This window comes from Sceloporus undulatus, chromosome 3 (assembly GCF_019175285.1).
Source record: "Sceloporus undulatus isolate JIND9_A2432 ecotype Alabama chromosome 3, SceUnd_v1.1, whole genome shotgun sequence".
NCBI classification, from domain to species: domain Eukaryota; kingdom Metazoa; phylum Chordata; class Lepidosauria; order Squamata; family Phrynosomatidae; genus Sceloporus; species Sceloporus undulatus.
The window spans coordinates 17633210-17653154 of NC_056524.1; the positions used below are offsets into that span (position 1 = coordinate 17633210).

A 19945-nucleotide genomic window follows, 5' to 3' on the forward strand; every position below is an offset into this window, starting at 1 on the left:
CAAGTTGTTAACAGTTGTCCAGTAGTGTGAAAGTGTTAATTTGTACTACTGGCTTTGTTGAATATTATTTGCATTCACTTTGCCACTTTTGAGTTTGCATCTGTACTATATAGTCCTTGAGGGCAGTTCATACAAGGGCTACTCCTATCCAGCCTGGGTGGAATTTGTTTGGAGCTAGAAGGTGCTGGATCCTTTACCACCAATAAAATTTCTGCTATAGCAGTAATGTGTAATAGCAATCGCTCCAGATCAGGGCAAGGGAAAACCGAGGTCCTCTAGGTGAACCTAGCTATGGTAAAACCAAAACTGATGCAACATCTTTTGCCAGGAGGAAGGGCAAAGATAGATCGGCACCACTGGGTAAAAATCAGAACCGTAAGTAAAATTATTTTTTAAATAGCCCGTGAACTCCATAAACTCCTGCCAATGGGGAGGTAGGGTTGAGCATTATAAGTTTCCCTTGCTCTAGATGGTTTTTACTTCCTAAACTTATTGCCAAAAAATTACTGTTAGTGGCAGTAGTATGTGCTGCACAGTTTAGTAGTTTGAGTGTTGGATTACAACTCTGGAGATCAGGGTTCAATTCCCAGCTTGGTCAAGAAACACACTGAATCAGTTGGATCATGCCAAGAAAAACCCATAATAGGTTCACCTTAGGAAGTCAGAAATAAAAGGCACACAAACAACATCAACAAAGTAGAGAGTAATATCAGGCAATAATGGGCAGAAGATTCCATGTTGACCCTACAGTATGATTAGCAATTTAGACATGTTCTTAAACTATTTTCATGTGCAGTGCTTGCTGAAACTGCAGTCACACTAGATTGTTCTACCTTACTGCCTAAATGACTCAACACATGGCTTATTATTTGGTGAACTGCAACAAACTCATGGTATGCATCAAACTGGCTACTGAACAATGTAGTGTTTGAACACTAGTTGTGTTGCCTCACAGAAACAGAGTGAGCCAAAGATATCTACATATGTAAAAGATGTGAGGAAAAATATTTAAAAAGTATAACAGCTAAAACAGTAAGAAGATGCTAGACTCATCAGTTTATTAAAAATAGCTTTCAAATGCTGCTTAACGCCAGAATGTAACAGATGAACAGCCATCTAATTTGGAGTAGTTCTTCCAACGTGCTGCAGTGGTTAAGAACCTGAAATATAATTATTATATTTTTAGAAGCCAGACATACTTAAGGTTTTAAATCCCTCCTTTCCATCAACCCCCTATAAAATTTGATGCTTGAACTATTTAGCAGTTGCTCATTTGTCTTAAGTTGTATAAAGTCTGTCACAGGAAACCTTCCAAACATGTAGCCCAACTCTTTAGGTTGAAAAATATGTCTCCTCTGGTATAGACCATAGAGCACACCAAGTACCCTTGACATCCTGCAGAGGATTTCTATATTTGGTCATTGCGTTAAGAGCTGTTTGTTGAACACATACAAGCCCTCTTTGAAATGACCTTATGTAACAAGGAGCCTCAATAACATCTGGTCTTACCTTTAAACACTAGCTGGAGCCCAACATTGTGAGCAAAGATGCTTTAAAACAAAGATGCTAAAATAAAACTCTTCAACAAGCTGAACTTCAGGCAACCTAAAACAGGGTTCTGCTGAAATCTGTCTTCAGAGGCACACTAAGAAAGAAACTAGGGTGACATAAAAAAAGGAGCTGTTGATTAAAGAGTTAAACATGTAGTCTAAAGACATCTACACAGATTTTCTGGATTGCAATTATGAAACTACAGCTATTAGATTCTAATTTGCATCAAATGTTTCCAACAGATTTGCTGCTTCTACAATAGCAAGACAAACATCTGGAGGAATTTCTTTGTGGTCACGTCCACAGCATACTAGAAATGGCATATCCTAGCAGCCTTGGTAGAGACCAGGTAACATATCCTGATGCTGTTTTTGATATATAATCTGTATTGCTAGGGAGCCACTAAGCCCAACATGAGCCCTGCAATGAACTTCCAACTGCTTAAAAATGATTTTCATAATAACCCAACTCTGAATGCACCACACACTAGTTATTGCTTGATCATGGACATTTGTACATTTATGTAATTCAATGGGTGAGGTTCATTTGTAAAATTTTACAACAGTTACTGCAGGCTAAATACAGTATATAGATACAGGTGAGGCTGAATGTTACCTTCTCACAAATGTCCTTTAGAACATGGTATAGTGTGATTAAAACAACGTTCATGCCTATAAAAAACAAAAACAAAAAAACTTCTTAATTTTTCTTGAGTATGAATGGTAAATTACCTAATATTTACTTGTCTTGTAGTTTTAGCCCACTAAGCTAACACACAGTTTAGTGAGTAAAGCGAATCTACAAGTTTGCTTTATGAGGCATTTCCAACGACAAGAACCTACAGCAAGGTCCCATCGGGATAGACCTCAATGTTAGAACTCCCCAATATTGTTTAAGCCTATATAATAGCCAGCATGGCATAATGGCTTAAGTGTTGGACTAGGAGTCTGGAAAACAGAGGCTAAGACTGGCATTATATGCCAGTGCGGCGGCATGGCATATGCATGCTGGCTGCCTCCACGGCAGTGTCACACCATGCACCCAACTACATGACAGGGGGCATCATGGCACTCAGTTGGCACAGTGTTTAAACGCACTGTGCCAAAGAAAAACCGAAAAGCCACCACCATGGGCAGCTAAGACATCCTTTCCGCAGCAGAAAGGCCAGATTGGCATGTAGTTGCTACGCCCTGATCCAGCAAGGAAAGTGGTGGCTGCAGGCTACTCCAAAGGGGTGGTCTGTTGAGTCCCCAAGATTCAAATCCCCATCTGGTTATGGAAACCCACTGGGTGACCATGAGCAGGTCACACACTCTCAGCTTCTGACAAAGACAATGGCAAACAAAACTTGCCAAGAAAACTCCATGACAGGTTCGCCTTACGGCCACCATAAGTCGGAAACAACTTGAAGATACACAATAATACCATGGGATTCCTGCAGCTTTATACTATATGAAAAGGGTATAATCCAGTGGTATGTCAATTCCTATGCCCAAACTAAAGTGCCATCAGATCAACTTCAGGCTTGTTCATATGAATGTCTGGCAAATGCTCCTGCTTATATGACTGCCCTTTTCACTCCAGCCGCAGCTTCAAAGATTTAGATAAAACACATTCTCATACCTGAAGGTGTTTGCGTGTCTCTTTTCCCCAGGAGTAGCAGCTTCCTTGTACTCATGCTATTAATTCCTACCTGAAAAAGTTAGCTGCCAATTTGCAGCCACATAAGAACACGTCAGTCAAGTACTGCAAGGGTTATCAAAGATGCTTCTACAGAAGCTGCTGTCTCAAAATTCAATCTTCTGTTTACTGTGGAAAGCCTTCTGAAGGGTTTGATCCCAGTTAGCAACTCATCCTTTAAGCAGGTTGCCAGGTCCCCTTGTGTAACATGAAATACTTTACAGGGGGATTTCTGGCAGATTGTATGCCCCGCTCCCCAGAGCAGCCCAGGGCAGAAAATTGGCTTCCAGACATGTCATCCCAGGCCTACATAATGAAGGATTCCACAGTTTGCCTATCTCGTTCCCACAGAGGGAAGTCTTTAAGACTGAAAACATCTATCTGGCAACAAATGTGTTTGCCACAGTCCCTATTTATATCTCTAAAGTTCAAGAAAGTTTTCATTTGCTTGCAAAAGAACTGAACCATTGTGAAGCTGTTTCAGATAGTCAATGGACATGTTCAGAGTGGCTTTTTATCATTCATTCTTTTCAGAGCAGTTGAACATCTTGCCAATCATCATAACACTTCTTACCACAGTCTCCCCCAGTAAGAATTCTGCCCTTACTTTGACATAAATGGTGTTCCCTGAGTTCACTAAGGAAGGGAGTTGTTCGACCAAGAAAGGCATTCAAGAGAGGCTAATTTAATATCCCCTTTTAAAACGTAATTTTACTTATAACAAGAATAAATTAAAACACTTTTTAAAACAACTACCACCCAACCAATTAAAAAAAACTTTCAGCAACCAAACAGTTACATTTCAATGACCTGCATGATTAAAATTTCTTGACTGCTATTGGAAAGCAAGGTATAGGGAGCCAACTATTAACACAGATATACAGCAACTTTTAACCATGAAATTGTCAATCTCAAGTCTGTCAAAATGTTGCAGCTTATTCTAGTAATGAAATCAGTTGCTTACCTAATTATTTAGAAGACAGATGGACATTATCCAGATTCCTTTAAAAAAAGAGAAATTCAATAAAATTATTACCCAATCTACAGTTGCCCTCCACATTTACAGGGGTTAGGAACACAGAACCCCTATGAAAGTGCAAAACCTGCAAATATCTCTAGGCCCCCCCCCCAGAAATATGCATGCTACAAACTACAACTGCCAGCTGCTGCAGCAAAAATGTCCTTTAGTGTCATCATTCTTGAGTAGACAAGGACAACAACACCCTGCCTCTTACTCCCTCTGCCAGTTGGGGATCTTGCTCTGAGACAGCCTCTGCCTGACCACCATCACCTCTGCCAGTCTCCAAGCCTCCTTCCACTTCCTAGAATGACACTTCAGATTTTTGCAGAAACTGCCATAGCACCCAGCTCTCAGCTTTCTGGGGTGGTGGGGACGGAGGCAGAGGAGAGAAAGCCTCCTAATAGAGTTCCAGGAGAGGCGGCCTCAGAGACAGGCGGAGCCATGTGGTGCCAAAGCAGCAAAGAGAGTTAATGGAGTAGAGCTAGTAACAGAAAGGAAATGTAGGATAAGCCACCGCAAGATCTCCCAGACATGGTGCCTTTACTAGGGCCAGATCTAGACCGAGCAACAGCAGGTTGTCTTCTTTGTTCTGTAAACGGGACGAGACAGGATGGACCTGGGCCGCGCCAACTGTGTCCTTCACCCACGGCTTGCAAACCCTTGGAGGTCTTGGCTGGAGACAGCTCAATGAAGCATATGGGGGGAGGAAACAGGAAGACAGAGCCAATGTTCCCAGAAGCAGCTCCCACTGCTGCTCACCACTACCTGGGCCACAGGAAATGGAAGAACAAGGCCAGCAAATAAAGGTCCAACTATACTGCAATCTGTGCATTTTTATGCTTAAATGCAGAAAAAGTGACAAGCCCCTTGGTTTCTTGTGCTAGACTTGGGGAAGTGAAGGCTGCTTCTTCCTTGCCCAGGACAGAAGCACACTGGCTGTCAGAACGGAGTGCTTATCTTCTGTGCTGGATACAGAGGCAGCAGAACATCAGCCACATTCAGTGTAGATGCTGGGGGTTGTAGGGGAGAAACCCTCTGATTACCTTTCAGCATACCACAGTCAACTGCAGCTCACTATTTGTTGTCTCACCCACCGGGTGAGTGAATAAATACACTTTTCCTATTATGGACAGTGCAATACAAAACATCACAAGATCTAGCAGCTTTTGACTCTCTGCTTCAACACTCAGAACACCATCTGTTCCACAATGGATTTTCTACAAAGTTTGCTTAGCTATAACAGGACACTGACAAGCCTAATTTAATCCATTCACCTCCACTTTTGCCAGTTGATTCTTTGGCATATGCTTATTACAGGCCTCATTGTCACCAATGTAATTTGCCTTACAATGATGGAAGCATAACCTGTATTTTCTGTAGCCTCATTGCATAATTCAGACACAAAATAAAATTGTGTGCCCACAACTTCTATACCAACAAGGCAGCTGTCACTTCTTGGCATGCACTCCAGAACAGAAAACAAATTTTACCTTCAGAATGGAGTAGTTGCTTTAATCATCTCTGCTGCATCTGAGAAATGACTTCAGAAGGACTCCTTCCAAACAAAACATAGTTCATAGTGAATTGTCAATGGACAACATAGAATGCATAATAAGAAAAAAGCCCCTGGCTGGTACAATCAAATCAGGAAAACTATTTCTGTGCCATAAAGAAAATCCAATGCAGCACACAGTACTGTATGGCAGCTAAGTCCCAGTAAAGTATTTTGATTATGTATTCCAACATTGTAAAGTTTCTATTTTCTCCAACTCACGTGGGATCAGAAATATCATGAGCTAAGACTATATTAAAATCAAATCAATGTTTTCACAAATTCTTCAATTAACTGCACACAGTACCCTACATATGTGTTTAACTACAACTCCCACCATCCCCAAAGAGCAGTCAACTGGTTGACCAACAATGCTTGTTTCAACAAAAATACCAGGTTTAGCAAGCACAGCAGCTTGAGAACCAACGATGCCACATGTTGAGTTGGTGTTGCACTGCTTTTTGAACATGCCATCAGGAAAAGACTGTTGGATGCAGATACCATTCAGTGCAGTTAGCTTCACTTCCCTACTCACTGAAACACATGAACATGTGGCACACAACATAATACAGAACATTAATCAATCTTAACATACCTCTTTTATAAGACAATGCTGATTATCATCCGGGTTTTTTTGGGGGGGACACTGAAAGAAAGAATTTTGAAAACTATGCAACTAAGGTTTCATAGACACTTAATATCCAAGAATTTCTACTGAATAGAAGTGTTAGACTGATTTTGTCCTAGGGGAGGAGTATAGCATTTCTGAACCTCAGTTTCTAAGTACTCTAATCATACATATGTTCCTTTCTGTAAAGTAACACAGTCAATACAAATCAACTGTGGGTTGCAAAGAAGAATTTGCTCTTAGCACTTGCTTCACGGTTTTTTGCAGGCAAAACTAGCCAAAACCTGAAGCTGTGCTGACAACTACTCAAGGCAGGAGAAGTATATTGCAAAAGGGTCTGAACATACTACAAAATTGCAGTTCTTACATTTCGGTTGTTCTTAACTCTATCATGTCTACATTCTTTTCCCTTTCAGTATTGTTCCATGAGACCAGAAAGCAACATAAGCATCCCATTTTCTGAACCACAAATGTTTGTTGGAAATGAAGCACAAACTTACATTTAGCATCACCAATGTCAGCAATTTGATGATTCTCTCGTCTATGGGATGAAGGCCAACTAAGAAGCAAGATAGGTAAAGGTATAGCCTCACTAGGTGTTATTTCTAGCCACTACCTTCAAATTTGTTTGGCCCATGCAAGAGACTGTGTACCATTCAATTCTGAATAGGTTAGCAAAATGATTTTTTTAAATATGAAAAAAGCTAATCAGTTAAAGTCCTCAGTCAAAAAAGGAGGATAGATCCACATGATATATATAGTTCAGCTGGGAAGTCTTGCAGAAAAAGCAAGCATTCAGAAAGTATGGACACTAGGTACCTATATTTAAACAAGGGAGGGAACGTTACAAAGTACACGAGTGAGTGGTGGTTCTTCCAAGATGTACTGTGACATTTCAACACGGTTCTTGAGATATAGTCATGATACTTCAAGCCACATAAGTTGAGTGTTGGGCCTTTCCCAGTCTTTTTTGACACTCTGCTGTTTAGATCTTTAGGCAAGGAAAACCCAACTGAACAGGAACCCTCTGTGCTTTTAACCAGGAGAAGATAACAAGTAGAAGAGAATGCAGCAGAACAAACCTAACACTTGTATAGCAAGACATCGGAACACATATGGATAAATAAGTCTTCTGTGCCAAAGAATGCAATTCAGTGAGTGTCAGTTGAACTGAAGCAATCATTCTGGCCACAATCTGGTTAGATGAACAACAGTGACTCTCATATGGTCTTGGAGCCATCGTCATTTCCAAAGCTCTATTATAGAGTTCATTCATCTTACAATTCCTGGTATGGAAAAAGAAAAGCATATCAAGGAAATGGCAATCTTAGCCTCAACTGAGCTTCTTCACTAGGGTTCACTTTCAACACTGGCTACATGTACAAGTACTCAAGGCAGTTTACTGATTCTGCTATGTCTGCACTCAGATTAGATCAGTGTTAAGATTTAGTTCATTTCTGAAATCACTCAGCAGTTGAACTGAAAAACAGTCATCACAAGAACTGTAGTGCAGAATCTGGATCCAGTTATGTATGGTTGTTTACAAAAGGGGTTTTTAGGAGTTATATCAAGAATTTAGATTCCATTACCACATACCAGATATGTTTATTTCAGGCTATATCAAAACAGCAGCAGATCAAAGGCTTATTCCAGAGGTAAATATCTCCAGAGTATATGCAATCACATAATAAGAATAACCAGAAATTCATCTACTCAAACCAAGTTTGAATAATAAATCCAAGTAACAATGCAGCAATATAAAGGCCACCAAAATTTTGTATACAGAAAATTTGTCTCCTCTTTCTTAAAAGGCTGTAGCACAGTGTGCTAAATATCTATTACAACTGCTGTAAAAATCAGGCTTTTATACAGTATTTTTAAAATTGTTACACAGTTCAAACTCCAATTCTAGATACACTTTCCTAATGAATTTGATGGGACATGGCCCAAAAGCAAGTCCTGAAGATTCAGGCACAGCTAAAGACATTTACTACAAGGAAACAACTCTACACCTTTAAGGGGGCAAAACACCTACTTTGCACTTGGGAAAGCCAGTCTCTCATCCTCAGAGGATGGCAATGGCAAACCCCCTCTGATGTAACTTGCCAAGAAAACCTTGTGATAGATTTGCCATAAATTGTATGAACCCTTACACTTAATTTTGCAAATGTTTATATTTCAGCCCAAACCTCATCAAGGAGGGATTTTGACAGGTGCATGCCTTCAAGTTGCCTATGTCTCCATTGCTATGAGTAGTGAGGAACAGTGTACAGAGGGAGGGGAAAGTTTGGTTAAACCTACTTCACACACAGCAATCCTGATCAGAATCACAGCATCATTGATGGCAGGGTTAAAACCTCCCTCACAAAACCCCAGCATTCCTAATCAATCTTTCTGCCAATTAGCTTCCGGGCTCAATACAAAGTGTTGGTGATGCCTGACACACTGGAATGGACTTCCAGAAGAGATGCGGCTTGGCTCTACCTTAGATGCCTTTAAGGAGGCAGTGAAAACTCATCTCTTCCGGTTAGCATATCCTCCCAACTCCCTTTAGAGAAATCATTCCCCTAATAGAACCTCAAGTCAGGATCTCTAGCTACGATTGATAGATCTTAATTGTTTGTATACTGTTTTTAAACATTTTGAATTGAAATGTGGTTGTAACTATTGTTATACTGTTTTACAATGTGATATGTACTATTTTTATTGAATCTGTGAACCGCTTTGATTTCTTGGAAAAGCGGTATAGAAATAAAGTTTTTATTATTTATATTATTTATTATTATTATTATTATTATTATTATTATTATTATTATTGAGCCGAGGTTAAAGTCCCACTCTACTTATGCAGCTCTCCAAGGATGCCCATTCTTGAAGATTCTCCATCCCTTTTGCACGTTAAGGCAAATCCACTGGAGTCAAATGCTTCTACATTAAAAGAACTGTCCAGAATTCTTTATGCAGTTTATTTAAACTATGGCTAAAGAACCCAATGAATTTACCTTTTTTATTTATAAGTTTACTAGGAATCTAGCACCTTAGCAGCATTCTTCAACACATTCTTCTCACAGGGTCACATTTATCTAGATTTATTATTGGTTTTCTTCTTCTTCTCTGGAATTTTACTACTTAATACGAAGGAACTTATCTCCTGTGGCAATGGAAAGGAAAGACAAGATTTTCCCAGAAGAAGCCAGTATCAGAGCAATTATGTAAAACTAAGGCCAAAAACAGACAGCCCTTGTGCACCAGATTGGAGCCGCGGCAACTGCACACCGGCCCCAATCTGGCCTTTTTCCTGGCAGTCTTATTGCCCCTATGTAATTTTTCATTTCAAAATTTACTAACCAAGCATGCATACTAACAACCCCCTTTGATTGAAAAAATTATCCAGGTTGCAAGCCATGAAGTCCATATACAACCTCCAGTAAGTGCACAATCTTTTTTTTTTTTAAAAAAGAATTACCAAATCATTAATATAAGCAGGAAGAGATAGGTAAACTGGAAAGGATGTTAATAGCACAGCAACATAAAATTTCTATATCAGGACTTCACCGTATAAGGCTGCTAACTAGAACTGTTGCTTAGTTACCATTTAAGGATTCAACCTAAATAAAGTGAAGTCCAACATTCAAACTGTGTGGGATTTGGCACACATAATGGACATATTCTGAAATCAAACCATGTGAGAAATGCAGCTGGATGGCTTTAAGGTCACTGCAATAAGGCAAAGTAATCAAAACCTTATATTGATGCTTACCACTATCCTGGCACCAATGTCATCATTGCTGGAATTCTTATTTTGGTCTTCTTCACTGAAACACAAATGCCCAATAAGCTCTATTTTTATATTGAAAAGAACAGATGCATCAAATAATTAACAATTTTAAAGCACTTTCTACATGATTCAAAGCATTTTGTGTGCATCTTTTCACTGTAATGTTTACAAAAAAAGTTTGAAGATAAGTAGTATCATATCCCTCGTACAGCAGATAGCAGCAGCTGAGCTACAGATAAATGTAAGGCATGACAGCATACTCGCATATGTGTTTCACTGCTGGACCCCTCTGCCTTATGGAGGAAAATCTGATACTTTCAGGATGGGGAATTGATCAAAAATGGAAATTCGGGGGGAAATTGAAAGGTATTAACTTTCTTATTGAACCTATACTTTTTTAAATGCTCTGAATTTCATCCAAGAGTAAAGCAGCTGAGAGAAATCCTTTCCTAGTCACTCCATTTCCAATTCTTCAACTAGAAAACAAAACAATTTGTCTTCTGAAAAAATTATTCACCCCAGGTCGCTATCTCACTAGGCATAGAGGAAATGTCTCAAAGCACTGCTAGCGGTATTGCTGACAAATATTATGAACAAATATATTGAAAGAATCAGGAACAAGGCATTTCTAGGGTTAGTCGAAATTGTTTTCTTAAAGTACCGCAAGGCAACCTGGTTTCCTCCAGATATTCTGTACCACTGTCTATCAGCCTAGCCACTACTATGGTCACTGCTTAAGCACTATGTCGCAGCCCCACAATATCTGATGGAACAATGGATTATCAATCTATCCCAGCAGGCAGTTTCTACTGTAAGAAACTGATGCCTGTATTTTTAAGCCATATATGTGTAAATAATAAAATTAGCCTCTGTATAAATAATACTGAGACAAATGTAAAGCTTGGAGAAGGTGGCCTAGCATTAAATTCCTCCACTAAAGTCTTGCATTACGTATGATTTGCTTGACTACAACAATGCCAACAATTAGGAAAGTATAATCATACATACCTTGTCTCTTCAATGGGAGAAAGAGAACCATCATCATCCAGATATTTGTATTTCCGTGACTCCAGACTCTCATTTTCTAGATCATCCACAGCATTCAATTTTGTCAAAGACTTTTTAAGGTGCTGCTCACATTTCAGAGCTTCAACGTATCTGAGGTATCCTTGTAAAGCTGCTTGCTAGGAGAGAATTGTTCTTCCATCAACAAATACCAACACACAAGAGTATGAAAGACAATCAATTTACATTTTTGTGCAATCCTTCCAATGGGGAATTTTTTTTTAATTAAGACTGTTACACTGTAGAAGCCAACTGTATTAAGATTCAATACAGTACAAAATCTCAGAACATTGCTAGCAGCCAGCTATTTCCTCTAGAACTGTTTAATGGCAACTTACCTCATAGCGATGCACATATTTAAATGGCAGGTATCTCCGTCCACAGAGTTTCTCCAAAAAGGGAAAATGAAGGCCTCTATCTCTATATCTCTTCTTCCGCTCAATCACTGAGATTTTTGGATACTGTCCCTTTGGAGATTTCCTTCGTTTCCTTTGTTTCCGACATGTTGTAGTTTCTTTCTCATACAGCCACCACCTTTTGGTCCTCCAACGCTTCTTCCTATGCTGCTTCCTTACAAAGTAATAGTCAAAAAATGCTCTGACGTCAATTTTAGGTTTAGGCAATTTGAGACAACTCTTCGATTTTACAGAACCAGTTGAAGAAACACCTAGTGTCCGGCCACCGACTGTATTTTCAGAAGACGGTCCACACCTTGCTTTTTTAGCTTTCCTTCTTGACTGCTTCAGTGAACACAATCCAGAGTTTCTCCTGTTCCAGAAATAAAAATGCAGAGCTGATCAATGGCACAACATTTAATCAAATCCTTACACTATAGATGAGATAAATCATTTTCTAGAGTGTATAGCCTATGCTAGCACAACCTAAGCCAGCAGTCATTTGTTATAATGGGTGAAGAACATGAACGCCCACATCCAACACATCTGCTGCCATTAGGTTAGGGAAGGCTACCTAATAGATAACATTTTTAGGTGAACCTGTGCTACAGCCTCCTTTTATGCTATTCATCCACAAAAAATAGATCCCAAGTATATGACACTACTCATCCCTCCCGATTTGCTGGGTTTAGGGGCACAGGACCCCTTTGAATGTGGAAAAACCACAAATAACAAAAACACTACGTTTCTACCTGAGAGGACACCTCTCTAGGAATCTCTAGGTCCTCCAGTGCAACTCTGTCTGTGGTCAACATTTGCCAGACACTGACCACTGAACTGCACTGGAGGAGCTACAAATGCCTAGAGGAGTGTTCTCCCTAGGAATCTCTAAGTCCTTCAGTGTGACTTTTGGATACATTTGACCATAGAGTTGCTCTGGAGGATGACCTAGACATTCCTAGAGAACATATTAATAAAATCCGTGAATAATCAAATTCACCAAAGTCAAAGCTCCAAATATGGAGGAATGAGTGTATAACCTAAGGGCTGTTATATGAAACTGGAGCATCTGTATTAATAGTGCTTGCTACAGAGGCTTCAAGCAGAGCTTGAAAATGACAGAGGGAAAAGCTATTTTTGACTATGCAGAACAGATGTACAACAGCTGTAGTCTTTGATTTAAACAAGACAACGTACTCAAAAACTGTGCCCTTCCTGTTAATTCATGCACTCTAGCATTCTGTTACTGGAATGTTGTAATTTTGGTTCCATTGGGCAAAAATTCAAAAGATATTTAATGGAAATGTGCATACAAGTAACTTAGAAACCAGTCTCACCAGCTGGAAACATTAAGATAGGATGTAAAGCTCTTGGATAGGCATGCAGGTAACACATGCAGTAGGACCATTTCAGAGGGTCATAAGCCAGCGTGGCACAGTGGTTTGCGTGTTGCACTATGACCCTAGAGACTAGGCTTCAATTCCCATAAAACCTATTGAGTGACCTTGGGCAAGTCAAATGCTCTCAGCCTCAGGGAAAGGCAATGACAAACCTCAATAAATCTTGCCAAGAAAAGGCCATGATAGTTTGCCTTAGGGTCACCGTAAATCGGAAATGATTTGAAGGCACAAAACAACTACCAAAGTATGCATCTAGATGGAAACTATACAAGCTAGGATGGATTGCTAAGAAGCAGCTCAGGAAAGACTGCAACTGTCTTTCTTAGAGAGGTAAGAGGAACATGCACCTCTGAAGCCATATATCATACAAACTAATCTTCAGTGCAGGTCTGCTTTGCTGAACATGTACAGAACAAAAAAAAAATTAAGACTCACTTCTTTGAAACTTGGTGATCAGGAAAAGAGGCAGCTGAGCACACTTCTAACTGTGGTAAGCCTTGAGAAGGACCTTGGTCAGAGTCTTCATCACAGTCTAATGCAGAGTCTTCTGTTTCAGCAATATCAGCCATGTTCTGCTCCTGGCATACAAGTGAGGGCACACACATTAATGTCTTGCTAAGGAAAAGCAATCTTAAGGTTGTCAGCCTCTAAAGAAGATTGGAAACTAGAGTACATTCACAAGAAAATGTGAGCTTCCTTTGGGTACACATGAGCACAAGTTTTCAAGATACCTCCAGGCAAGTCATTACAAAGAGGTGTGGATGCTACACACTCCTCATCTTCCATTTTCAGACATACAGAATCCTAGAATTGGAAGTACATACATACACACACACACACACCCCTTTAAGGCACAAATAGGCAAAGTGTGGCCACCAGTATCCCTGTACAGTGGACCCTCCACAATCGTTGTGTTTAGGGACACAGGACCCCTTTGAACATGGAAATGCCACAAATAAGAAAACACTATTTTTTTAACCTGAGAGAACACCTCTCTAGGAATCTCCAAGTCCTCCGGGGCAAGGAAGCTGACCGTGAAATTGAGCTGGAGGGCCTACAAATGCCCAGAGAATGATGATTATTATTATTGATTGCTGGAGAACACTTCTCTAGCCTTTTGTAGGTCCTCCAATTCAACTTCATGGTCAACTTCCACCAAAAGTCATGCTGGAGGTCCTAGACTAGAGATCCTTAGAGAACACATCTCTAGGCGTTTGTATCGTGTTTCCCTGAAAACATGACACTGTCTTCTATTTATTTTTCCTCCAGACAACAGACTATGGCTCATTTTCAGGGGGAGTCTTGTTTTTATTAGGTATGGTGCAACAATCTACACTTGTCCCTCCATATTTGCTGGGGTTAGTGGCACAAGGCCCCCGTGAATATGGGAAAACCTTAAAAAACAAAAACATCATGCTTTTGCCTGAGAGGACACCTCTCTAGGAACCTCTAGGTCCTCCAGGGCAACTCTGTGATCAAAGCCCGAGAGACACTGGCCATAGAACCACACTGGAGGAGCTACAAACGCCTAGTATCATAGAATCATAAGAGTTGGAAGAGACCACTAGGGCCATCCAGTCCAACCCCCTGCCATGCAGGAAATCCAAATCAAAGCATCCCTGACAGATGGCCATCCAGCCTCTGTTTAAAGACCTCCAAGGAAGGAGACTCTATCACCCTCTGAGGAAGGAGTGCATTCCATTGTCGAACAGCCCTTACTGTCAGGAAGTTCCTCCTAATGTTGGGGTGGAATCTCTTTTCCTGTAGCTTGCATCCAATGTTCCAGGTCCCTAGTCTCTGGAGCAGCAGAAAACAAGCTTGCTCCCTCTTCAATATGACATCCCTTCAAATATTTGAACAGGGCGATCATATCACCTCTTAACCTTCTTTTCTCCAGGCTAAACATGCCCAGCTCCCTAAGTCGTTCCTCATAGGACATGGTTTCCAGACCATAGTAGTATTCCCTCTGGTCTTTCAGTTCAGCCTTTAGTTAAAATTGACCAGAGTTGCACTGGAGGACCTAGATAGTCCCAGAGGAAACATAGTAATCAAATCTGTGAATGACCAAATCCGCAAATATCAAAGGATGAGATGTTTATAATTTTAACCAGTTTAGTTACAGCTTTTTGGGGTCGGATGTATTTGTTTTGTAGAATGGTTTCAATCCAAATAAAACATTTCCCAAACTAGCCCTTTAAGAGATTTTGGACTTCAGCTCCCAGAAGCCTCAGCCACGTTGGTCAATAGTCTGGGATTGTGGGAGCTGAGGTCCAAAGTCCCTTAAAGAGCAGAGTTTGGGGACCACTGCTCCAGCTCCTTCGGTGTGACGCTTGCAGTCATTCTCCCATTGCAACAGCCACAGTCGGATTAAACACGGCCAGAGAGGCAAAGGAAGGATTATCTTCAGGATGGGCAAAATGCTAGGCCCAAAGCCCATAAGAAACAATGGCGCGGGGGGAGGAAATGGAGGCACCCTTTTCACCCCATCATCCTCTCTCCAGCACCCCAATATCGCATCCACAACCAAGACGAAGGCCCCATAATATTCAAACCACAGGCCGCCATCCAATCTGAGCCCAATTTCAAGCGGATGGCGGCGGATGCGAAGCACTCACACACTCTGCTCCTTCTGCTCCCGAACTCCAACAAGGCCGAGGGAGCGCCGTCGCGCCGTTTAAATACCCTCAGCAGTTCTCGCGAGAGTTTGGGTTCATTCGCAGAGGACGACGGGAAGAAGGGAAGAATGAGTCCAGGCGGGGCTGTGGCCGCCGCCATCTTGGGAGCGGCTGGGGATTGGTTGGGTCAGAGAGAAAGTTTCTTCTAGGAAGGAGGAAAAGAGTGGCGTTTCAAGGAACGAGTTCCAGCCTTGTAAGTAATTCAATCTTTATGTTCATACAGGTCGAGTCTCCCTTTTTATCAGATGCACTGTTTGCATTATGTCCCTTGGCACAGGTTAAGTCCCCCTTGTGTTCAAAAAGGGACAGAAATATATTTTGGATTTTGGGGGGATTTTAGGGAAATAATTGCATACCTGTAATGAGAAGGTGAGCAGGCGTCCTCCTTTTGCAGGACATGTCCTCCATCCCAACCTTCTCTCCAAGAGCAGTTCCAAAATGCCCTCCATCTTGAGCATGGGCTTACATTCATATTGGTGATTTTTGCTCTTTTTTGGTCATATCCTACCTCTTTCTCGCATTCATAGTCATGCTATTCTGGGGAATCAGTATGTAAAAAGATCTTGTGGCACTTTGATGCCACACTGCAGAAATAATCCACTTTGAGACCGCTTTAACTGCCCTGGCTCAGTGCTAGGGAATCCTGGGGATTGTAGTTGGTTGTGGCACCAGAGCTCTCTGACAGAGAAGGCTCAAGGCCTCACAAAACTACAGTTCCCAGAATTCCAGGGCAGTTCAAGCAGTCTCAGACTGGGTTATTTCTGCAGTGTGCTTTGGTCCTTGGGCGTGAACACCTGCTGATGCCAGTCAGACTCATTTCTTTTATAGGGCTGTGCTGTCAAGTCCTCCTTAATACTCTACATATAGCCTTATTTCTGAATATCCAAAGGAGAGAGCGGAGAAGCATGCGTTCCAACGAAAAGCAAAGTAGGAGACAGGTTTCATCTGCTGATAGACAGTAATTATTATTATTATTACTTTAAAAAGCTCAGTGGGTTTTGGGCTCTTTCAAAATTGGCCTTCTTCAGGGGCTACATTATAAAATACAAATAGAGTTCCATTACATGCGTTAATCTAGACAACATGAGGCCAAAACACACTCAGCTTTTTAAAGTAATAAGAAAATAAAGAAGTGAACATCTATCCGCAGCTGGGGCCTGTCTCTTATTTTGCTTTTCTTATTTCTGGGTAAACGTGTTTAAGATGATGCTGTGGATTTTCTTTTTAGATGCTTTGCCAGCTAATTACAGACTAGAGAGCTAGCCTTGGACTATGCATGGCTCCGGAGTTGGGGTTCGAATCTCTGCTCAACCATGGAAGCCCCATTGGGTGATTTTGGGGAAGTCACACTCTCTCAGCCTCAGAGGAAGGCGAAGGGAAACCCTTTCTGAATAAATCTTTCCAAGAAAAGCATGTGCCTTAAATTGGAAGCAACTTGTTGGCCCATAACAACAACAACAAATACAAGTTGACACCCTGCAAAAACACGTTGAAATCCAGTGGCGATATTAGGGAGAAGAAATCATCTGAGTCTCTGGCAGGATTGTTTCCTAGCCCTACCAGAGGCTCCTTCACACAATTACAGCAATATTACTGCACTTAAATGACCATGGAAACATCTTCTGGAATCCTGGGATTTGCAGTTTAGGGAGCAGTTCTTAGAATTTTCAGCCAGAGAGCTCTAGTGCCATGACCCTAAACTACAAACCTAAGGGTTCCATACAATGTAGCCATAGCTGTTAAAGTGGAATAAAATGGCTATGAATTGCTAGAATTCCCTGATGTTGTCTGCCATTCAAATACGTACCGGACCCAACCCTGCTTAATTTCTGAAATCAGAAGGGATTGGGTGTGCATGGTGTCCTCAAAATACCCTGAAAGCAAGTCATAGAGGGTGTATAGGTCATGGCAAGCATATAATAAAATTTCTGCTTGGAAAGAGACCAGTAGTCACCGAAACCGCTGTAATAAGGAAGTCAGGATTGTGCTGTTAAAAGTATTTACCTTGCCCGATGATAAGTACTTTACAAAGCTTTCCCTTTGGGCAGGTTGGGCATCTGGAGGCTATTGCAGCTTTTCTTATCTGATTAGATAACACTCTTAAGTGGCGAAAGAAACCTCCAGCAAGTGGATGGATAAAATATGTGATTGGTACTAATCCTGCATGAAGGAATAGAAACCCTTCCCTGCAGTTGAGATGGGGGTGTTCTTGACATTTGGGGATAGAGCATCCCATTAATTCCCCTCCCCCTGAAAAATTAATTTTTAGCAGACAATTTCGAGCGCTACATCTTTGAGGACTCAAGAGCTGCACTGGACTCCCTAAAGTGCCACATGGAGCCCATGGGCCCCACAGGTCTCACCTCTACTTGAAAAGTTAGGTGGAAGGGGAAATTCCTCAAAGATACGGGAGCCCTGTCTTCTTTTTCCTGGTAAAATTCAAAGATATAGCTGTAGAATCAGAATGTAGAGAGATCTTGTAGCACCTTTGAGACTACCTGAAAGAAACAAGTTGGCAGCATGAGCTTTGGTAGACTCCAGTCATCTGAGGAAGTAGACTGGAGTCTACGAAAGTTCATGCTGCCAACTTCTTTCTTTCAGTTAGTCTCAAAGGTGCTACAAGATCTCTCTACATACTCTTTTTCATGGGGCAACTGTCCCCTAAAACCATTTTCAATCCTCACTATGTTCGTAGCCCTAAGGTAGTTGAGAAATAATCCTGTGATCTTATCTGATTAAATAACACACTTAAGTGACAAAAGAAATCTCCAGCAAGAGGATGGATAAAATATGTGATTGGTACTAATCTTTTATGAAGGAATACAAACCCTTTCCTGCAAATGAGGAAATTTTTTTCATAAGAAAAAGTGTTTGATGTAGTTAAGTGTTCTTTAAATTGTCAAAAATTGCAAGCAAATCCAGCCTGCTGGACTTAAAAGAGAAGAAGACACAGGTGAAGGGGGGTTTGCAAATTGCCACGAGTGCCCTAGTAGTAGCTTGCAAGGTGACCAGTTAAGTTAGACACAAAGAAGGTGAGCAAATGCGTCCAGCTTGTGTAGTTTTGCTTAATCCCTAAACCGGTGTGTTCATTAACAGATCTGTAACTTGTTCTGTGGTGTACTCTGATCTTTTTGCAGCTTGCTTCAGTGTTTACTGTGTCAAGTAAAACATGGCCAAAGTTGAGAAGTTTGCTCTTCACATACCCACTTTGGAAGAACTAGTTGCGGGTGAGTAACTGTTTTTCTCTAAAATTACAAGAAGTATTGTGGTGTAAGAAATCAGGGGGAGGGAGACAAGATGGAACTCTTGAGCAATGTTCTTCCTTTATTCTTTTCATTTTTCATGTTGAATTAACATCTGCACTTACTAATCAAGAAACTGTTTTTAAAAGGAAAAAAATAGCTTATTGCACTGTCATCAAATAGGAAAGTATTAAATTATCCTCTCTTTTTCTAATGTACAAGCTTTGTAAAGATTTTTGTGTTTGTCTGCTCTTGCGATTTTCTTCTTCTCCCATTAGGCTTGTGACATACAGAATAGCAATAGATACATTGATTGTTCTGTTCTGAGATCTAGAAAAACTATCACCAGCCTTTAGTTAAAAAGGAAGAGTAGGCAATCTGAGCAACAGTGGTGTAATGACAGAACAGTGTAGTTTTGTTCTTTGAAACTATAAATTCTGTAATCATCTAGATCTCTCTTATTTTTGCTTAAAATATTTTCTCTAGTTTTAGAGAATGGATTGAAAGAAAACTTTGCAGATGTCCAGGTTTCTGTGGTGGACTGCCCTGATCTGAGTCAAGAACCTTTCAACTTTCCTGTTAAAGGTAACAAGTGAGATGCGAATATTTTAAAGTGTGGAATGTCATTCGGGTTACTAGCTGACCATCCCCTTTTCCACAACATTTTCTTCCATTGCCCCTATTTTTCTAGTTTTCCTTTTTTTTTTCAAGAGACCTAGCTGATACAGTACCCACTAGATTTTGTTACATAAGGGTTCTTTAGGATTCACAATCAATATGTAGTCTGTAACTACATACTAACTACATACAGTTATGTAGTTCTGTTATGAAAACATGTTGCAAGTTTGTGATTCATTCAGTTTCCATTAAGACAGAAGAAGAAAGAGGAATATTTCCATTCTCCTGGATAGGATCAGAGACCTATCTTGTCTACTGTACTTTGTCCAGGAATGGCAAG

The 19945-nt window shown here is 40.7% G+C and overlaps 2 protein-coding genes and 6 non-coding genes across 11 annotated transcripts in view; 1 reads left to right on the top strand and 7 right to left on the bottom strand.

The window, feature by feature from the left end:
* Positions 1 to 1036: 1036 nt before the first annotated feature.
* Positions 1037 to 15786, bottom strand: TAF1D (TATA-box binding protein associated factor, RNA polymerase I subunit D). 4 transcript variants are annotated; one of them, XM_042456872.1, is made up of 15 exons: positions 15686 to 15786; positions 13506 to 13648; positions 11614 to 12043; positions 11219 to 11394; positions 10193 to 10247; positions 9435 to 9583; positions 7515 to 7718; positions 6933 to 6991; positions 6400 to 6450; positions 5743 to 5807; positions 4196 to 4233; positions 3175 to 3257; positions 2167 to 2222; positions 1510 to 1657; positions 1037 to 1160 (listed from the first exon to the last, which is right to left on the bottom strand). In XM_042456872.1, exons 2-6 carry the CDS (start codon positions 13637 to 13639, stop codon positions 9512 to 9514), a joined length of 867 nt encoding a protein of 288 aa, XP_042312806.1. In that variant the 5' UTR covers positions 13640 to 13648; positions 15686 to 15786; the 3' UTR covers positions 1037 to 1160; positions 1510 to 1657; positions 2167 to 2222; positions 3175 to 3257; positions 4196 to 4233; positions 5743 to 5807; positions 6400 to 6450; positions 6933 to 6991; positions 7515 to 7718; positions 9435 to 9511. The 4 variants fall into 4 exon arrangements, with proteins under 4 accessions (XP_042312806.1, XP_042312807.1, XP_042312804.1 ...); XM_042456873.1 differs by lacking the exon at positions 6933 to 6991; XM_042456870.1 differs by having other exon boundaries at positions 6933 to 7718.
* On the bottom strand, positions 1779 to 1899 carry LOC121927464. Its single transcript, XR_006103230.1, has one exon. It is a non-coding gene; the product is annotated as a small nucleolar RNA SNORA32 (small nucleolar RNA).
* Positions 2292 to 2422, bottom strand: LOC121927465. The gene has a single exon (XR_006103231.1). It is a non-coding gene; the product is annotated as a small nucleolar RNA SNORA18 (small nucleolar RNA).
* LOC121927460 lies at positions 3727 to 3800 on the bottom strand. Its single transcript, XR_006103226.1, has one exon. It is a non-coding gene; the product is annotated as a small nucleolar RNA Z40 (small nucleolar RNA).
* LOC121927462 lies at positions 5559 to 5696 on the bottom strand. Its single transcript, XR_006103228.1, has one exon. It is a non-coding gene; the product is annotated as a small nucleolar RNA SNORA1 (small nucleolar RNA).
* Positions 6178 to 6316, bottom strand: LOC121927461. The gene has a single exon (XR_006103227.1). It is a non-coding gene; the product is annotated as a small nucleolar RNA SNORA8 (small nucleolar RNA).
* On the bottom strand, positions 7861 to 7935 carry LOC121927482. Its single transcript, XR_006103246.1, has one exon. It is a non-coding gene; the product is annotated as a small nucleolar RNA SNORD5 (small nucleolar RNA).
* Positions 15787 to 15799: 13 nt separating the features above from the next.
* Positions 15800 to 19945, top strand: part of C3H11orf54 (chromosome 3 C11orf54 homolog) — a 19905-nt gene continuing 15759 nt past the window's right edge. The window contains 3 exon segments of the mRNA XM_042456874.1: positions 15800 to 15938; positions 18883 to 18972; positions 19474 to 19609. Coding sequence (XP_042312808.1) covers positions 18915 to 18972; positions 19474 to 19609 — 194 coding nt within the window. The 5' untranslated portion in view covers positions 15800 to 15938; positions 18883 to 18914.